The sequence below is a fragment of the Plutella xylostella genome, chromosome 13 (genome assembly GCF_932276165.1).
Source record: "Plutella xylostella chromosome 13, ilPluXylo3.1, whole genome shotgun sequence".
NCBI lineage: Eukaryota > Metazoa > Arthropoda > Insecta > Lepidoptera > Plutellidae > Plutella > Plutella xylostella.
In genome coordinates this window covers 3,866,284-3,887,570 of record NC_063993.1, presented here as the reverse complement: position 1 = coordinate 3,887,570, position 21,287 = coordinate 3,866,284, and the positions used below count along the sequence as shown (strand labels likewise).

The 21,287-nt window shown below is 34.9% G+C and overlaps 1 protein-coding gene and 1 long non-coding RNA gene across 2 annotated transcripts in view; one reads left to right on the top strand and one right to left on the bottom strand.

Moving 5' to 3' along the window:
• Positions 1-10,196: 10,196 nt before the first annotated feature.
• The window catches only part of LOC105387771 (carbonic anhydrase-related protein 10), a 40,111-nt gene continuing 29,020 nt past the window's right edge, over positions 10,197-21,287 (top strand). Inside the window, exons 1-2 of the mRNA XM_048624957.1 lie at positions 10,197-10,473; positions 19,559-19,784. Coding sequence (XP_048480914.1) covers positions 19,721-19,784 — 64 coding nt within the window. The 5' untranslated portion in view covers positions 10,197-10,473; positions 19,559-19,720. The remainder of the gene's footprint in view (positions 10,474-19,558; positions 19,785-21,287) is intronic.
• LOC125489330 lies at positions 20,248-21,035 on the bottom strand. The gene is made up of 2 exons (XR_007266897.1): positions 20,754-21,035; positions 20,248-20,507 (listed from the first exon to the last, which is right to left on the bottom strand). It is a non-coding gene; the product is annotated as an uncharacterized LOC125489330 (long non-coding RNA).

The window sequence follows — 21,287 nt, the reverse complement described above, 5'->3', positions numbered from 1 at the left end:
AGTTCCACCGAGGTGCAGGGGGGTCACTATATCTTACAAAAAACTAACCCCCTTATTCTATTATAAGAACAATTCGTTTTTTTGTTTAAGAGGGACAAAACAGTGCAATAGCTAAAACGTCATATAACTTATCTTTGAACAAGGGGGTAATTTTCAAACCGCTGCTGGAGTAGCCACGACTCTATCTCGTTGCATTAAACGTACCCATTGCTCTAATTTGATGTCTCCCGTTTTTTGTTAATATGGAGTAGCCCTCCAGGCTAGTAATACTGTAAGGAGGCACGTACACTTTCTTACATCTTTGTTATTACCTGTCTACGGATCCAGAACCCAGGGTTAGTTAGGTTCATATAGAAAGAGTTATTTTAGATATACTAATGACTGTAGTAATTTCTTATGTGGATTCAAATAGGTTATTCGAGGTGGGTATATTATTATAGGTTTCCAAATACCGTATAATTTTTTGAAATCTACCACATTTTAAAGTACGTATTGCAAAAAAATCACGATTACCGAAAAAAGTAATGCAATACTATATTTGACTCTGTACCTTTGTACAGAAAATGATAAAAATAAAATTGCAAAGTAAATCATAGGGACAGAAAAAGTTATATTATTTATTCAAGCGACTGAAATACGAGTATATTTCGCTGTCAGAGTGATACATGCAAGTCGGACCCTCGTCAAATAACGTACGGGCAGGTGCAATATAACGCGTCTTTTATTTGATCACAAGCCCACCCTTATTAAGTATTACACCGTTTGTTTATTTTTAAAATTAGCTTACTATGGGTGAGATTCATTCCTCCTACTACTAGAAGTCTAAATCAGGACTGCAGTGGTTGGATTAGGAAATCCAGCGTTAAAGTTCTAAGGAAGAGTTTGGCAGAGGCCTATGCTCGACGATAAACGTGAGAAAATAATTATAGTTTTATTTATTATAGCAACACACACACACACGCACTCACGCCTTGTACTACTGTACTCCCTTGCGGGGTAGGCAGAGGTGCATTGCTGCACCCACTTATCGCCAGAGTGTTATGTTAGTCCCAATGTAATAGGGGGCGGGCCTATTGCCATTTTACGGGCACAATCCTATAATATTTATTATAGATACCTACTAATTGACAAAATACCCACCATGAATATTCAAGAGTTACAGAAATAGTACATTTCTTTTGTGTTATGTGTAGGGCCTACACTACATCCCTTAGCTGTTACCAAGACCCGAAAATAGAAAAATAACTTGGATAATTAAGCCCAGGGTCGAAAAACCGCGGGCAGTTACACTAACTTTGATTGTAACCATCATGAAACATTATGATTCCCTCATAAATACAAGTCAAGGTTTAGTAACGTACTCAATCCTCAGTTCACTGGTAGGTGCATAATTAAAACAGTACGTATTTGTTAGTAAACAGTAGGGCTACTCTAGCACTACAAAAAACGGATGAACGGCAGCTGTAAAGCAATTTGTACGTATAATACAACCAGATAGAGTCCTGGTTAGTGAAACAGCGCTCCGAAATTTGTTTTTCGTAAGATAGAGTGACCCGTAGAGCTGGGTGGCGGCAAACAAAGACGTTTCGGTTCTGGCGCGCTGATATTTATTAGGTGCGGGCACGCGACTGCGCCATAAGTTGCCTCGCCCAGTTTGTTACTAGATAACAATTATAAATCTTGTTAATACTTCTTACTGTCCACGCGGCCTGAAGCGGAGTTTTAGCAAACGCATTCGGGTTGTTGAACTTTCCTTGATTGCACAAGACAGACAGAGCTTTTTTCACAGATAAGAACCGCTAATTTGTCAATTATGACTGAATAAAATATCTTTACCACTACTGTTGTACTTAAAATCAGTATCCACTGTATTTAATGGGCTGTATGAGGAAGCCGAACGATAAACGAAGATTTTTCATTTTGAGAACGATGTTTCTTATTGAAAGTGGCCTATGTTCAATGGATAATTTTAGCCATAAGATGTAGATGAACTAATTTTCCTGTAATATACGTTTATATATTGTTTCCAGACTGTATTACTTCCTATACAAACTTGCATGCAGATTTTCGCAACTCTTTTTAAGTAGGTACATAAGATTTTCAGAACTTAATATCAAAGCTAAAATTAATGTATTTTATCGCAGAGATTGTGTGTATCCTTAAGCTCAAAAGGGATATACGTATACACAGAAGCATTAAATCTCTTTAAGAAGAAAAACCGCCTCGTGTAATGTAAGGGAATATTCGCATCCTACACTCTGGACACATCATAAAGGCATCAAGAAGCCATCAGAGCCCATAACAGGTTGTCCTCAGACGCCTCTTATTTCTAGCCATTTTGCATGATAAAACACCCATGTGGATACGCTGCTTTAAAAATATAAAAGTAGATTTTAAGATGGTTTTTGTACAGCCAGAATAGAAACCATTTAAAAACACAAACAACACACAACCTCCTTGTAAGTTCAATGTCAATATGTTACTGGCGGTAAACACATTTCTCTAAAAGCATATTTTGCTTTTAAAAAATAAAAAGTTTTAAACATCGAACGTTTGCAGCGTCTTAAGTTCAGTGGAAACGGAAGTGTTCCCGCGATGACTGCGCCCTCTCCCGGGACGAAGCATAGCATTTTCCCTCCGTCTGAGATGTTTATATCAGTTTAAAAGTCGAATGCGCCGATTCGAACGTTTCCTTTGCGACAGCATAAAGGAATTTTAGAGAAATAATGGCAATATTTGAATACTGGCTGGTTTTCAGAGAAACGTCGAGACTACGAGAAAATTTTGTTGCTTCCTCTATGTTCGTGTTTGTAAATATTTTAGTATTTATATTCGATGTAAATATACAGGGTGGTACTTTATCAGTGATTTCGGTGTGTCGAGATTTTAGAGTAAGTCCTAATGTAGATATACATAAATAGAACCTTTGAGTCTGCGTATAATTAATAAAAATACTGAATTTTATTTTGGTCTACCATACATTTTTATATAAATGTCAATAATATCTCTCCTCTTTATAATTATTAGTTAGTAGGTATGATGTTAGATACATAAATATACCTACAAAAACTCCAAGTCAAATCGGACTTCACTGCCAAGACCTTAAATTTCCCAGAACAGCATAGATATTTTGGCAAGAAAATCACGCTGATACGGCCTCTTGCAGCCGAGTGTGCCTCTTATAAAGGACTTTCGAGTTTCAAGTTGAAAGTTCACTCTCATGATAATAAAGTACTTGTGGCTCCCCCTTCCTTTCCCACTTGTACACTCGGCAACGTTATTTAGGTATAACTACTTAGTTACTTTCTTGTTCATTTTCCTATTTCGCAGTGTTACTCACACTGACAAGTAAAACTTTTATAATTCAATTGATTAATTTATTTCAGGTTTTAAAAAGTAAGTAAATATACTTATACATTTTAGATTCTAATTCATAAGAGTCATAATTGCATCTTTTCACTTTTATGGCTAGGCGCCTATAACATCTTGTTTTAAAATTGATTACAACGACATTTTTTTAAACTAAACTAATACCTATTATGGCTTTGTGTAAATGTTTAATGAAAATACCTGTACCTGAGACATACGAGCCAACACCTTTCTTTAGACTTAGTGTTAGTACCTAATGGGTAAGAAAGTTACACGGCCAAATGTTGTGATTGTTATTAGAAATAATGGAAGAGATTAATTTTACGATACTTTTAAAGTCTGGTCAAATAATAGCAGCTACTGTTCATCATAGAATAAAAGTAATATTTTAGAAACCACCACATTGATAGGAAAATAAAGTTAATAAAATTGGTTATTTTAATGACAGCCAAAAGCCAATACGTATCATATACTCCTTACTAAATTGATTGTTATGCTACCAGCCCATTCCCCGGCGCGGCGATGGATGTGGAGAAATGAACATCACTCGGGCCGATATTGAATTATTTATAAACAGATTCGAGTGTGAATGGCGTTGGGGGAGAGTTCTGACACTCTCCATTGACTGCATACTTTACTTCTGTGACTGATGTCTGCCTTTGTGCGAACATCCTTTGTTATTTATTTTTCTTTTCAGGGAAATCTCGGTATCGATTTATTTTATATAAAATACTAGCGATATATTTTATTAGAAAATTAAAGAGAAAGACGACCAAATTTAGTAGCGCAGTTTCATAACAGATTAAACAATATTTGCCAGTTTCCCTTTAAATTAAATATTGTTTGAAATTAAACTACCTTGCATTTAAAGTTACGACGTGAGGAAGCAGAAACAATAGATCGAATATTTTTACCTTACTAGTTGATCTAACCCTGAGGTTCTCGGAATTTAAATATTTATAACACGAACGAAGCTTACCGCTCCTGAGGAAGCCTCTTTGTTTTCTCAACGCAAAAAGGTCGAGTTAGTATTTTAACCCTTCTTAAACTCCTTTATCGGATTATAATAAAGCAGAATTTTCCAGCCAAGATTAATTTGCGTTTATTCTAAAGAGAGAGTGAACCTGCAGAATAGAGCATTATTCATCTTTGGCCCGCTTTTTTGGCGTGAAAAAGATGAAAAAAAAACTTTTCTTTTTCGAATGAGAGTGCGATGTAGCGTGTGAACAGAAGCAGGTGGTGATCCATATTTTTTCTTCGGACGTTGAGAGTGTGCCAATGCGCCAAACTAGTGACCCTCGGGCCTTCTCGCTTAAGTATTCAAGTGGAAAAAACACGTTAAGAACAAATTCATTCGGAAGAAGTTTTTAGGAACCTAATAAGTGAGTCGTGGAGAAAATGAAGAATGTTTTTAGTAAAAAAACCCACTCACGCTTAACACAATCGTAATGAAAATCCGTATTTTAATGGTAAGTAGTTACATACATGCAAACTTAGTAGTTTTATTTCCAATTTTTATAATTATCTTAAACTATCTTAAGAAAGAAGCAGGTAGGTATTCATGAGCATCAGTTTAACTTAAACTAAACAAAGTGGACCTATCGGCACTGAAGTAAAAAGTAGAATACTTTATTTCCAAAGTGAAGCATGTTTTCAAGCTGACACCGAGTTAAGCGATCGAGAAATGCACAGTAAGTTGTATGGCGACGTGACTCCAGCACTGAATCACAATCTGCAGACACGACTTGAAAACTACATCCTCAACTTCACAACACAATTTATTCTCCCGATATCTTGTCAACGAATCAGGGAACACAGAGAGAATCCAATCCAATTTTTTATAAACAAATCTAGCGCGTAAAACCGAAGCCAGTAGCACTATGATCGAACCGACCACAAAATTCAATTACCTACCTGCATACGAAACAAAAAAAAACACAGTATGGCAGCAGGGACGTTTGTGTGGCTGAAAAGCAAAGCAGATAGATACCGTACCACCACTGAAACATTAGCAATTAACAATCCATAAGCAGCGTCTCTCAACTGTCAAACATCTGTCAGATCCATACAAGTTACGTCAGATTGAACAAGCGAGCGACGCTGTTGAACATAAACGTAGACACTAGCGCCATGGAAAAATGTTCTAATTATTTGTCTAAGTCTCAGATTCAATTCCATTAGACTTTTTCGAAAAAAAACACATTGTCCCAGAACGAATATGAATGTTTTGTCCCTCGTCCATTTGATCCAGAAAAATGCTAGATGAAAATTAATATTTCACTGTCAAAAGATTCCTTGTGAATAATTCTATTATTTGTGAGCGCACTGTTGTCAACGTCTGTAAGAAATGCTAACAATATGAAACAAAAGAAGCGTTTTGCATTGTTTTGTTGAGAGAACGTCTTTTAAAGAACGCCATGTCAATGAAAATAATGATATTCGATTTCTGAAAAACCAATTGGAAATATTTATAAAAATGGAAACCCTACTTTGTTTTCTTAGTGACTTGCTATTATCGAAATGAGCTCCTACTCCTAAATTTACAATATTTTACTTCTTATCATTCTATTCGCCCTTAGTTTGTGCTCAACGTGGAAACAAAAGAGAAACACAAACTGCCAATGTTATAGTAGAGAGATATTTTTTTTCGAGTGTGTGTAGGTATGCAAGGTACTAAGAAATGAAATGGAATGTGTATGTGTGTGAGATAAAGTATAATTGTAGTTGCATTGAAAGACTCAGATGATTAAACTCCTAGCAATGGCTAACATTTTGAATTACGTCAGGGAAATAATAGCCGTTCCAAATAATGTGTGCAATACCGTCGTGCAGTCTCAACGACTGACGTTTAGGCACTATAAAAGTTTATTCTTTGTATTATTATTATTTATTTATTTATTATAAATTACACAGAATTTCATTTTATTAAAACATACAGTGACCGTTTGGGGTGGCGATCGTTAGGAGAGGCCTATGTCCAACAGTGGACTACAGAAGGCTGAGAGAGAGAGAGAGAGAGAAAACATACAGTTACAGTGTGACAAAAACCAGTTTAGGTTTAAATTGAGGTAGGTATGTAATTGAGGTTTAATTTGAAGAAAACTGAGGCACCTAGGTATTATCCTTCTAATCTGAATCTGGTATACTTAGTAGGATGTGTAACTGTCTGTATGATGTGTACATAAATAATATAATATTGTATATTACCTATCTTAGGTAGGTGCAGCCTGCAACGGTAACGAACATAGGTATTTTTTAAAACACTTCTAAATTGGGGTTACCAAAGTAAAATTAGATATTTCTCACCCAACTGTAGGACGAATAACTTTTTTATATTTGTTAGTTTCACCTTCCAACAACCGCATGTATTTTTGTCTACCAAAAAACCGTCTAATTTATTTGGGACAAAGTTGAAAACTTTTACATTACATCGTTTTTAAGCGCCATTAATTTAAACTGTAAGTTGCTATACAGGGTGCCTTGTACTGGGGAGCCGTTTGTCTTCTACCTGCGAGATGTCCGGCGAAATCCTCGAGTTAATTTCACGGGGTGTTTCTTCAGATGTAAGGGCATTCTGGTAAAAGAATAAATTCACGCCATTTTTTTGGATCTACTTCCCAACATTTAGAACCTAGGATGTAGGACTTAAACACATCTCCGACAGAAACAACTGTTTTTAGATTTAGTTTACTTAGCTTTACTTTAACTTCTACATTCTAGGAGCTGGGTATTCTGTAGTTCTAGAATTGGAATTAATATAACGAGGGCATAAACGTGGTCTTTTTGAAAAAAAAACTGTTTAAAATGAAAGTTACCTACCTTCACCTTAAACATATAAAATATCTGTCTGCTCATCTTTTAGCAGAACAGGCTCCGCGGGAAGAAAACGGTTTTTGTTTTAGTGCACTCTTGTGTAAAACTGAATTAATACATTTTCTTCTGAAATCCTACACGTACCTTCTTTTCGAGAGACGGGGGAGTGTAGAGAGCTAAGGAATGAACAATTACCCCTCGCCGCCGCCGCCGTAAACGTGCCGGTTTCAGGCCCTGATTTTAAAATAAGAAGTTATAAGTTTAGCCATCCTTTATATAATTGTGTCTGTGTTGTGACTGTAATAGTTAAAATGTTTGCTTTCAAACCAATACGCATGTACTTTTATTTATCATAGTAAATTTGAGCGTTTTTCTCTACCTACCTACTGAGTTTTTTAAATATTTTCAGTTTTAAAAAGTACCATATTAGTTATTAATCCAGCCGTTTCACCTCCTGCAATCGTTAGCACGGAAAAACCGGTCTCCGTGTTATCTTGAGCTCTCTGCTTGAATACTTTACGTTGTCGGCGGGCGTTCATAAAAAAGACAATTTCCCTTATTGCCACAATCTGTTACATGTGTTCGCGCGCCCGTGTAGGCAGCGCCGGGACATTGTGGCTGGGGTTGCCGGTTTTCGGGAAAATACCCGATTTCTGGGGAAAAAATTTAATCGTGGGTAATACTAGGTACTCTAGTGGCATTACTAGATATGTGCCCCATAGATACTGGGGGCTTTTGGGCTACAAATTTATAAGATTTATGGGTGTAACATATCACGATACAATCTTCCAAGATCCAAGAGCCACAAAAAAACCATAGATTTTCAATGTTTTATTGTTCTATTTATATAGGTATAATTATTTTTTTATTATGAAAATCTCATTCTAACGAATTTCTCATATTTTGTGAATATTTACCTATATATTGGAATATTTTTTTCTTCAGAAGTAAACACAGGGCATGTCTGAGCCTCCCTCATAAACGACAAAGTAAACCGTAATTTATTGCACGAATTTAAGGTCAAATGTGAGCCTCATACACTTTGTGGGAATATTCTTCCTGTAAGTAAAGGGGCAGTTACAGATCGATGCCATAATTCAATTGTAGGTAGATCTTTTATGCATAGGTAGTAAGATTTATATATTCTATTATATTCTATACTATTACACAGAAAATTTATTATTCCAAGATAAAAAAATATGTAATCCCCTGTAGCTTAATTTTTCGGTCAGAGAGTGAAGTATTTAATTAAGCTTATGTAGTATCTTGTTACTTTATGATATTAGTATCTAGATAATTATATTATATCACATACACACATTTGAGAAACTATGGCACTCAGGTCTTGGAATCCATCCTATTATTCCCACGAAATATCAAGTTAAATTCAAATCTCGTGAAAAACCTAGGTTATAAAAAATATCCAAACCTTTTAAAACGCGCAGCTACTACTCTCCTGATTGCCTCGTCTGTGCCACAGCACGTAATGAACGAATCGCATTAAAACGCTCAAGATGCATCAAATGCATAAGGTGGACTCATTCATAAAACATAAAGGATGCTCTCAAAGGACCTAACTCGCTGGAACGTAGTTTATTTTGTTAGGAAAGAAAGCCGGTACACAACGAGAACGCCACATGTCAGAACATGAATAAAAGACGAGCAATGCTTCAGACTTTCAAAAGTTCGCAGAGTATTTTTCAAAGCAATCGCTATGTTTCACATTTCACGGGCTGGGGCGGTGTGGGTTATGGTAAGTCGGTGTTGTTTCTGACTTAACCTGGCTGAGCCGGGGCGATCGAGAATTGCGGAGTTTTCTGTTCACTCGATCTGGAGGATTAGTTCTGTTCAGGTCTGTACAATTAAAATGTGCACTCATGAGATTGTGTTTTCATTCGTAGCGAATCAAACTGATATATTATCGCTACAGACTTATTTTTATATTAATTCATCACTTTATCGAGAACTGTGTTTCGTTTTGAACTACTTTTTGATGCTCCATGGGTGCTAAAATTTCCTTTCTTTTATTTGATGTGTACTCACTACTCATCACCGTAATTAGCCCGTAATCACCTATTACTGAACCTAGGCTTCTGTAAAATAATGCTACAACGTACCACAAAGCTATGACGTACGGCGTCCATGCTATACCTTGTTTCACGTAGAAAGTCCTCTGATAGGACCCTTACTGTACAGCATTTAAAATCAATAATCGTTTGTCATATGGTTCACAAATTGAATAATGTATAAGTTTAGTGTCTGTTACAGTCTACCCCAAAGACCATCGATTTTTCAGAAGATCATACCATTGCTTTTTTATTTTATAAATTTGAAGAGCTGTATGCCCTAATATTCTTAATAATCACTTCATTCATCATACTGACAATCCTTCAGAGAATTCCCAAGCATAGCGCTATTTAATGATTGTGCATTTCAGTATATTTGTTTACTAAAAACTTATCTTACAGGTAGCTTTGGCTTCTCTCTTATTAACATTTCCCGAGACAAGCCTCAAGGCTGATTGAATTTTGTCGCCAAGACCATTATCGTGGATATATTTCAATACAATTCTCAGAGCACTAAGATTATCCCCTCCACTCCTCAAGTCATGTAGGCAGTTCTCTTTGTCAAGAAAAACTATAGCCGTCTCTTTCACTCCCGGAAAAATCATCGCGTCTTCCACTGTATCACGCAGTTTTTGTCCCGTTATCATTAACCCATTTGAAGCTCTTTGCCGACCTAAAAAAGACTAGTTCCGCACAGCGTACAAACCGAACGCACTACGTTTCGGTGCTACGGCGTAGCACCTTCTAAGTTTCGAATTCGGCCTACGTCTTTAATTGGCCAATTCGCAAACCAAACTGAGCTTAAAGCGGTTGTATTAAGATTTAGTATGAAGTGGTGCTATTGTGCGACTTGTTGCATTTGGTCCTACGCGGGGTTGGGAAACTTGAAAGGTAGGCAAGCCAAAGTGCGACGGTTGGAGTGAAATGGTCCCTTCAGTCGCACCGCGCGCATGCCGGCGGGAGCACGGGCCTCGAGGTAGAACCTTGTCGCTTTTGGCGGGAACTTTACAATAACTTACGTATTTTATCACGACTCCGAACAGCCCTTGCTTAGTCCTTGTTGTTTTTTTGGTAAATTATATTTAAAGTGAATACAACGCTTTGCTGTAAGATGTTGCGTTGCTAAAACGAATGCTTAGTTGTTAAACAAGTTACAGACATTTTTATATAACGCAGTGGAAAAGTTAAGTTGTCTCTACACATTGATCTTTTATTTATTTGAATGGTACGTTACTTTTATTTAATTTAGATCTCTCATCTAGGTACTATAATCAGAAAGCTTATATTTCATGGCAATACTTAAGAAGGCAGGTATTTTAAATTCGTGTAACAGTAACTAACTATCATTAAATTTGAATGCAATAGTTTGTACATTTACGGGAGCTTTGTACTAGCCATTAGTCAGTCGCAGTTGTGAGGAACTGGGCTCAAAGCAATTAAATGCAAACTGTGTTATGTAGGTACCGCGACAAGTACTGAAAGTTAGTTTGGTAGGAATTCCTTTACTATTACAACCACAAAATAACTACACTAAATTAATATGTATTATTTTCACAAGCACTATGAATATAGCAATATAAACGTGTTCTATTATTAAAAAGTTTTTTGTAGTAATCGCGCTCCTAAGCCCGGTAGCGAAATATGCAAAATAAAGTGTGGCGTATATTTTACAGCTTATAAACTTTTTATAACAGCATAACTCTACAATATATAAAACCTGCATAACTTCTAATGCGTGGGGTATGGGGTATGTTGGCCTCCCTGATGTATCAATTTTGTACCTTAATATTATTTTAGTACAAGTCCGCGCACCTTGAGCACTCTGACCAGTCAGCAACTGACAAATAGAATCTAAATTTTGATACCATGCATTACTAAAAACGACGTCTGTTCAGTCATCAAATAACTGTCATGTATTTAAATAGACTATCCCGCAAACTACATCGCGGTATTAAGTTATCTTTTATGTTAATGACCCTTTGTAATATACCAATAAACATGAATGAAGAGAGTAGTACTGTAGAGTTCTTAGACCAGCGGGTCTGAAAAGGAAGTTCAGACCCGCTGGTCTAAGAACTCTACAGTAGTGCAATTATAAAATAAAATTTAGCATCATCTTATGTCTCCTCGATTAAATATTAAATACCTATATAACTTCTGAAATTTCGTGTATATAAGGTTTTATCATACGAATGTACCTATATAAAATATAGCACCACAAAATTATCTAACTAGAGAAGTAACTAACTAGCGTGTATGCAATTTAGTCATTCAAACTCTAATGCATAGTCGTTGGTTTTCTATGGGTACATACAAATTTGACCAGCCGTTTAGGAGTGAAATAAACCGACCGTAATATTTACAATAGTATCGATGGATGCCCTCCAACATCACAATATCTGTCACGAACTCCGCTCATAACATTTGCCGAAACGTTGAAAGGGATCAGATTCGCTGCCGTCCGGGAATATCACGAAAATATTTTCAAAAGCGCAGGTTTGAAAGCTCGACGACGAGCCATTGAATGCGTTTTAATGAAAAAACATGCGCCGATTCGCAACAGCCAAGGGAATTAAAGCGCCACGGCGGCGCGTCGCGGAAATACGAAATGCTACGGTCGGAATTTGCATCGGGTGCTAAGACACCTGCGCTATTTGGTGAAGGGTTTTTTTTTTGAGTAACTGATGTTTATGGGTGTAGGTATCTTTTTTAGATAGACAATAATTATTATGTCGAAAAATCGAACGTTACAAAACTTCATCATTTAAGAGATTGGTTATTTTGCACTCAAAATAGTCGATAAGTATATAAAACTTAATACAAGGGTTTCGGTAAGTTATTAAATTAGGTATTATATTATTTAAAATTTTAAGCTTAAGTTTCAGCTCATCAATCTAAACAACATTAAACCAATGACTTAAAAGTGATTTTATACTTTTATGTTTTATTTTTGTGCAAAATAACCAATTTCTAAAATGCAAAAGTGTAATAGCACCCGATTTTTCAATATATTTTCTCTGAGGTATTAGTTTCAAGTCACTCGTTTCAATTTATGACAACGCTTCGATTGGTTGCCTATGATTTAGCGTTTTTTTACCGTAACTAGTATTTTGTTTTGTTTTTAACGGTTTTTGCGTCGTTTCGTATGGTATTTGCGGGTATTTTATGTAAACATTACAATAATTATTGTTGTATCAATTACAGAGAATATCCACAGTGATATTGTTAGACTAATTTGTTGGTTTTTTTTTTTTTTTTTTTTTCGTAATCATTTATTGAAACTGTAAATATCTATGTACACAATACAATCTAAATAACTAATATAAAATTAAAATTAAACTAAAAATTTGTTAGGATATTAACTACCTACTACTTCATGCTAATGAAACACTTCAACTCCCACACAAATTCCAATAATCGCGCTAAATTAAAACAGAGATATCTAACTTCAACAATTATCCACTCACGGCCGCCCACCACCGTCCTTATAGTTTGAAAACCATGGTTATATTAACCCTTACCTCTCCATTAGATCATGGCAGTGTTAACGACTGCCTCGCGTGTATGCACCCTACTTTCCACAGCTTATACTGTGGATAAGCGACCTCAAAATCGACATTCAAATTCTGTAAGGACACGACCTATCTTAGCGCTGTTATCACGAACATTATGTCTGTAGGTATGCTATTTTTGAATAGAAGTATTGTGATTTTATTTTCTGTGTGTAGCTTAGGATTTGCGTAATAATTACCCTGTTTTATTTCCCAAGAAAGTGATGTTTTCAAGGTGTATTGATGAATAAAATATATTTAGATTTTTCCTTCTTCATTTCAGAATTCTCATTCACATTTTATCGTGGAATTTATTTAAATAGAGTAGGTTTTAACGGATTTTATAGTGACAATTTCTTGGTAAAGTTAAATATAGAATAGTAAGAAAGTAATTGTAAGAATACCATTTTAAGATTAAATAGTAAAACATGTTTTTATCTTTTGCTACACCTCATCACAAAGCTTAATCAAATAATACTTCTCAAGCGCCATAATGTTTTACATCAACAGTCTTACACAAACTTTTAAAAATGTAGTCAATCTTTTACCTGTAGGTTCTTCTGTTACTTTTGCCAATCTCATACGAAGATAAACGTTATATTATTACCTAGGTACCTCTACAAAATATCTGCTGTACCAAATTATATAATAACATTTTTTATACAGCAGAGATATTTTTAACGAGGCAATGGAAATGTTATCGAGTTCGTATCATTAATTATTGGGCAATGAACATAAATGGTTCTGATTTGGGCTGATACTGTGTCCACGCGTGTACCAATACGTATTGGCGTGTCAAAGCCGGCTTTGTACTAATCTGACAGCCAGTTTGAAGCTTTAGTTTTGTGTATAGTGCCACAAACTTATCTGTTCCGGTGAGAGCGAACTAAATTGGTCCATATAATCTATGTCAATATGAAATTCATTTAGTAAGTAATGAGGTATGGACCAATTTAGTTCGCTCTCACCGGAACAGATAAGTTTGTGGCACTATAAATTAGGCCAATATGTCATTTTATAGATACACATTGATGTTGATTCTGAAGGCAGAAATTCTAATTTTAACGCTGTCAAACTTAAAAATTTGCTAGCATAAAATGACATTTACGGAAACAATCATAGAGTCAAATTTTAAACAAAGAAATTAAGAAAAAGCGCGGGAATCATTGAAAAGACCAGGCGGGATTTTCGAAAAATTTATTAATAATATTCATTAAAACTACTGCAAATACGTAAATTACTAATAAAAACCAATAAAAAGTTTGTTGCATACATAATAAATTAAAAAATAGCAATGGGGAAGGTGAGAACAAGAAAAAAAAGGAAGAAGGATGATGAGGGTGATAAGTCCGACGTCGATACGACGTCCTCCGAATCAGAGGTCGAAGTTTTGGATATTTCAAAACCTTACTTAGTTACAGATTACAAGAGGCGTTACCCAGAGGATTCCGGAGCTGCAGAATTTGTAGTTTTCGTAGAGTCGTCTAATGCGGAGATGCCCATCGGAACCAGAGACCTTATGTCCATATCGAGTTGCATTAAACGATTCAATAAAGGGGTAAAATACTTAAGATCGATGAACAAATTTAAAATTGCAATTTATTTTGAAAAGGCCAGCCTTGCAAATGCCTTTCTGAATAACTCCACGTTTCTAAAGGATTATCAATTTAAGGCCAACATTCCAGCACAAAGCACAGAAATTACTGGTATTATTAAAAATGTGCCTACCAACCTGACTAACAAAAAAATCTTCACCATGCTGTCTAGTTACAAGAAGATCATATCTGTAAGGAGATTTACAAAGAGGACAAAGATTGACAACAATTTTATTCTACAGCCCCTGCAGACTGTAGCCATCACCTTCGCGACGTCAGTACTTCCAGACTACGTCGACTTGGACGGTTGGCGGCATGATATTACAGCGTATGTTCCTCCAGTCAAGCAATGTTTCCGGTGTCTCAGGTATGGCCATTTAGCAAAGTTTTGTAAGAACTCGGAACGCTGCTCCATCTGTAAAGAAGAGCACTCTTTCAAAGTATGCACAACACCTATTGAAAAGGCAAAATGCTTCCACTGCGATGGCAATCATGTCAGTATCTCAGCACAGTGTCCAATCAAACAAAAAAAAATCCAGGAAAACAGACAGAAAGTTAAGCCACCATCATTTGCTGACATATTCAATAATGAAAGTTTCCCCCCTCTAGGTCCAAAGAAGCCTCTTGATCTTCTGTCTTTATTGAAAAGTAATGACAAGGCACTAAACCTTTTAGTGCAAAGCATCATAAAAATGATAACATTAAATAAGACCCAAGATACCCCAATATCTTCTAAAAATGTGTTAGAAGTATTGAATGATATTTGCAACCCCAGTGAAACAAAAAATATTAGTTCCAATTCACAAACAAATTAAAGATTGTACAGTGGAATGCTCAAAGTTTGCTATGTAATCGACATATTTTTACAAAATTTTTGTATGATAATAATATTGATATAGCTTTAGTTTGCGAAACATGGCTTAAGCCTACACAACGCTTAAATATTAAAGGATACTCAATAGAACGCAATGATTGTGGTAATAAACATAATGGTGTTGCCATAGTCATTCGCAGTAGTATAAAATATAATAGATTAAATACATATTATGATGACTCACTCCAAAATATAACAATTAAAATAATATATAATAATCTCTCTCTCACCTTAGTTAGTATGTACATACCAACAAATTGCACGCCATCTTTTAAAAAAAATAAGTTAGTAAATTTAATTGATTCCTTACCTAAACCATGTTTTGTATCAGGCGATTTTAATGCTCATCACACCATTTGGGGCTGTCAATCCGTCAGTGCTCGTGGAAGAGATGTCCTGGACTCTATAAATGATTGCAATTTAGTTTTATTAAATGACACTTCACCAACCACAGTAGGAACAAATAACTGGAGACCAAATGGTTTAGATTTGACAATAGTTAGTCCTTCTATAGCTCTTAATTGTAACTGGACAGTTCATGATGATCCCCTGGGAAGTTATCATCTACCCACAATAACAGATATTCTATATAATACAGTTAGCGATCCATCTTTAAACAACTTTACTTCTCAAGATTACATAAAAGAAGTAAAAAGACCAAACTTACGTCTAATAAATTGGGCAAATTACTCAAAGCTAGCCAATAATTTAATTAAAGAATTTAATGTTAATTGTTCCGATCCTTTACAGTGGTAGATCTATCTATGTTTAGAACTAAATCCCATAATGTAAATAATAAGAGTAAGCCAGCAGGAAACCATCCTAAATATCGATATTCTCCTCTTCCATGGTGGAATGAAAAGTGCGCTAATGCTGTGCAAAAAAGTAAAGAAGCATTTATTGCATTCAAACAGGATCCTAGTGAATCAAATTATATTAATTTTAAAAAGTTTCAGGCTGAGAAAAAACTAATTATTAAGTTAGAGAGAACAGATAGTTGGAATAAATATTGTTCAGACTTAAATAGATCGACTCCTATTTCAAAGATCTGGCAATCTATGCGTAAATTTAATAAATCTTACAGTAAAAATACCAAACTTCATAACAATAGTGAATCATCTTGGATTAATAACTTCTTAAGAAAATATACACCTGATTTTGTCTCACAACCACTGCATTTAAATAATACCACAATTAACCCCACCAATAGTTACATTAATAATCCTTTCACTTTAGATGAATTAAAAGCAGCAATTAAATCACGTAGAGATACCACCTTTGGCTTAGATTGCATTTCATACAAAATGTTACAGAATATTAATACAGATAGTCTACACAAATTTTTACACATTTTAAATTTACTTTGGGATAAATCAATAATTCCTAAAGAATGGAAGCAAGATTGCTTGGTTCCAGTTCTTAAAGCAGAAAAAGACCCAAATGATGCAGATTCTTACCGACCAATAGCTTTAACATCCTGTTCAGGCAAACTCTTTGAGCAACTAATAAAACAGCGTCTTGAGTTTTATATTGAAAGTAATCATATCCTTCCAAGAAATCAATTTGGGTTTCGTCGTGGTCGATCAGCAAGAGAAAGTATAGGTCATCTCTTCCATGATATTAACACTGCCATTAACAGTAATAAACATCTTATATGTATCTTTTTTGATATTGTAGGCGCATTTAATAACATTAACCATTCAGTTTTATGTACAACTCTTTCTTCTTTGGGAATACCTGAAAAATGCGTAAGGTGGATTCATGAATTCATTAGTGGAAGGGAAGTTTACGTAAAAATTAGCTCTAATTCAATTTTTGGACCCAGATTATCTACCAAAGGCGTTTGTCAAGGTGGTATTTTGAGTCCTCTTTTGTATATACTTTATATCCATAGGCTAAATGAAATGTTAGGATCAGAAGTAAACAATTTACAGTTTGCTGATGATTTGGCTATTTATTGCAGTGGTGATAACATCTCAGACACAAGTAAAAAACTAAATTTAGCTTTAAAAAAACTTCATAGTTACTTTAAATATTTAAATCTAGAAGTTAGTCCTACTAAAAGTAAAATAGTTGTATTCTCAAAGAAAAAAGTTTCAACAGTTAAGATACAGTATAATAATAATTTGATACCCATTCATCCATATGCAAAATTTCTGGGAGTAATATTTACTCATAACCTGTCTTGGTATAAATATGTCGATTGCATAGCAGAGCGAGCTCTACGTTCTACAAATATTTTGAGATCTTTGGTTGGCACTCAGTGGGGTGCCGATTCCAAGATTCTTTTAACTTTATATAAAGCCCTAGTTCGAAGTCACTTTGACTATAGTTTTTTCTGTTACTGCATTGATTCAAAATTAGTAAATAAACTTGAAAAGATTCAAAATATTAATTTAAGATTAATTTTGGGTGCCTTTAAATCAACTCCTATTAACTCAATGCAAATTGAGTGTAACTTGTGTCCATTAAATATCAGATTTAGTCATTTAAAATACAATTTTATTCTAAGATTGTTGTCTGAAACTGACAATCTTCTTCTTTCCAAACTATTGAAGTATAATTCTTATCATTTCCTATGTCATAACATCCATCAAATTTTAACATTTAAGAGTGAATATAATATTCACAATAGTACCACTTTGCCCTGCTATGGGGGAACGTATGGAAGCAAATTTTGTAGCCTTAATATTGAAATAGATAGGACACTGACTGACAAATATGCTGTTTACAATAGATTGGATGAATACAGAGACTTTAAGCAAATTTATACAGATGGCTCTAAATGTAACGATAATGTCTCTATGGCATATTATGTTCCTGCTTATAAATTGGGTCATGGCTTAAGATTACCTTCTAATGCAAGCATATATACAGCAGAAGCTCAGGGCATTTATGCAGCCTTAGAATACATAGAAGCAACTAACCTTAATTTCAAGAAATGGTTGATCATTTCGGACAGCATGAGTGTTTTAATGGCTTTATCAAATCCTTCTTATAGTAGTGGCACAAATTACATCATATACAACATCAGGCAGATTTATAGCAGGCTTTGGCTCAATCAAGACAGAGAAATCCGCTTTATTTGGACACCTTCACACATTGACGTTTCGGGTAATGACCTCGCTGATAAACTTGCCAGCTCCATAGTAAAAAATCCCAATATCCAACAAATACCTATTAAAAATATTAAGTTGCCAGGTTCAGACTGCAAAGTTTTAATCAAGAATATTATAAAAGACCAATGGATGACTCATTGGCATGAAACAATCCAAAGTAAAGGAAAATGGTATAGCTCTATCAACTCCGACATTACTCAACCCTGGTTCATCAAAGGAAAATTTATAAACAGAAACTTTTATTCAACTATTTGTCGTTTAAGACTTGGACATGGCAGATTCAATGAACACCTTTTTAGATTAAAAATGATACCTTCCCCAAATTGCACATACTGTAATAACGATATAATTCAATCCCTGGATCATATATTTTTTGATTGCTCTGCATTTAATCTACAAAGGATTATTCTTATTGACAATTTACTGGATTTATACAAAGAAGCCCTGGATGTCCCGCGCTCTATTCAGGATCTTCTCAAGAATACGGATACATTCTACCCCATTTATGAGTTTATCAAAAATACGATTGGAGTTATTTGAAAAAAAATAACAAATACCGGAAAATACACAGTACCCTGATATAACGATACATAACGATAGACAAGGCTATAAGCCTCGACAATATAATACTGAAGACTTGGTTTCGACCTTATATTTACAAGAAAATTTGAAGATTACAACGAAAGACAAGGCCTTTGGCCTCGAACAAAATCACATAGAAGACAAAATTAAATAAGACCAGGCGGTATGGGATAATGCCCTTAGCCTTTTCCGTGAAAAGGAAAAAAAATAACCAAAAAAAAAAAAAAACAAAGAAATTAAGGTTTTGACATCGCTAAATTTAAAATTTCTGCCTTCAGAATCGATATCATTATTCGATCTATTTCTCTGGTTGGTATTTACTAGTTTTAGCCATAACGGTTGGCTGTTTTGAGCTACATAATCTGTTGAAAAACTAATAAGAATGTCAAAGTTTTATTTCTATCTTGTGGATTTTCTTGTTAACGGATTTGTCTTGTTTTTGATAAACATAGGTATTTTCAGATTCCCTTCTTCATCAAAAGGTACAAATTCGGTGCATGAGTTGCATGACACATACTACGGTTTTTTTTAATTCAATGTTTTGTTCAATATTTATTTTAATAAGTCATGTATACTTCTTTTGTTTCAGGTACAAACAGCCATGCGACGAAACAGAAGACGGTGCGCCCACGCAAGGAGGTGCCGATAGTTATATTTTCAAATAAGATGAAAAGTTGCGGTAGTACAAGGAGTATTTAATCCACACGCTCGATGTCGCGGCCTAGACATAGACAAGACGGCTGAAGTAGACATGAGCGGTCTCCTAGCAGCGGCCACGGCAACTGTTATCTTGCAAATACTCTTTTCCTGTTCCGGTAAGTTATTCATCTGTTTTTTATCAAATAAATGTAGAGTGAAAAGCGGGTGACTCGTTTGTGAGTCACTTCTGACTACCCCTTCGGGCATTACAGTCGTAAGCAATTATGTATGTATATCCTCCTGACGCCCAGCCGTTATTTTATTTTTTAGGACTATCTGCCCACGGTCCTCACACAAGGACTATTGCGTTTACCTAGCTTACTGCCCAGAAACTTAAACTTGAATAAATGTCGCAAAAATTATTATATAGTGTTCCTAGTAGTATGTACGGGTAATGCATTAAAAAAGGAACCAGTTTCAATAGGTTTAAATTCGAAAATCAATAGTCCTCATGTGAGGACCGTGGGCAGTTAAAAAAAGTTTAATTTATTGGTAGAAAATATATTTATAAGGTAATTTGTTAGAAATAACAAAACTAATGAAATAAGAACCACTTAGGAACACATTTAACACTTAAAATCAGTCTCACATAAGTTTAGAACTTATATTTATTCTAGATAAACTCACACTTATCAACTATTATAATTATTGGGATCAATATAGGAACAAAATAAGATAAAATGAAAGGCTCAGCTAGCAGCTCCTGGATATCATCATCACAAAATTCAAATTCTACGGGTTCATGGTGAGTCATTTATGTCGTCATGTCATCGTCCTCCGAGAGATCTATGTCCGACATAGCTAAATATGCTTCAATTTCTTGGATTTAGCATTATATTCTGTAAAAAAATACAAAAATAAGTATATCTAAAATTATAGTATAGCGGACTAAAAGTTTATGTAATTGAAGACCACGGTACTCAGACGAGTACTAATGTAAATGGATGATCATATAATATTATTTAGAACCTTAATTGATAAAATATTAGTATTCGTCTCTTGCTAATATACTTAACAATAAGGTTTTATTAAAGTTATTTAATTAAATGATTAGATCACATAAGTAAAATAAGATTACAACTTACTTAGTCGACGGTGGCCCCGCCATGGTTCCGTTTTTTGACGTTTTTTCAATGAACGATTGATTATCCTCAGATGATACTTAAGACAGCTGTCAGTGATGGAATGTTAAATCCATAGATGCAATCCCAAAAAATAATTGCGGTAAATTCAAATATGGTTCAAACACAAAGTATTCGTCCTCGGAGAAGGACCGTGGGCATTTAGTCCAGAAAAAATATAGTATAGCTTGGGCAGTAACAACTATACTCGTTAAGTACTCATAGAAGGACCGTGGGCATCAGGAGGATATACTTAATTATATTATGTTTACCTGTTTAGTACTTTTGTGAGGTCAATTTAATGTTAGACATATTAAAAAATTCAAGACTAAAAAGTAAAATTCAGAACCAAATTTAACAATCCTTTACGATACCAGATTTTTATTTTCTCCAGTCATAGATATTTCCAGTGCTTTCCTCATCCGAGCTCCGTTTTTTCCCACTCGTTAGTGCTCTACAAAAATTAGATTACCACGGCTACCAACGGAAACATTAAAA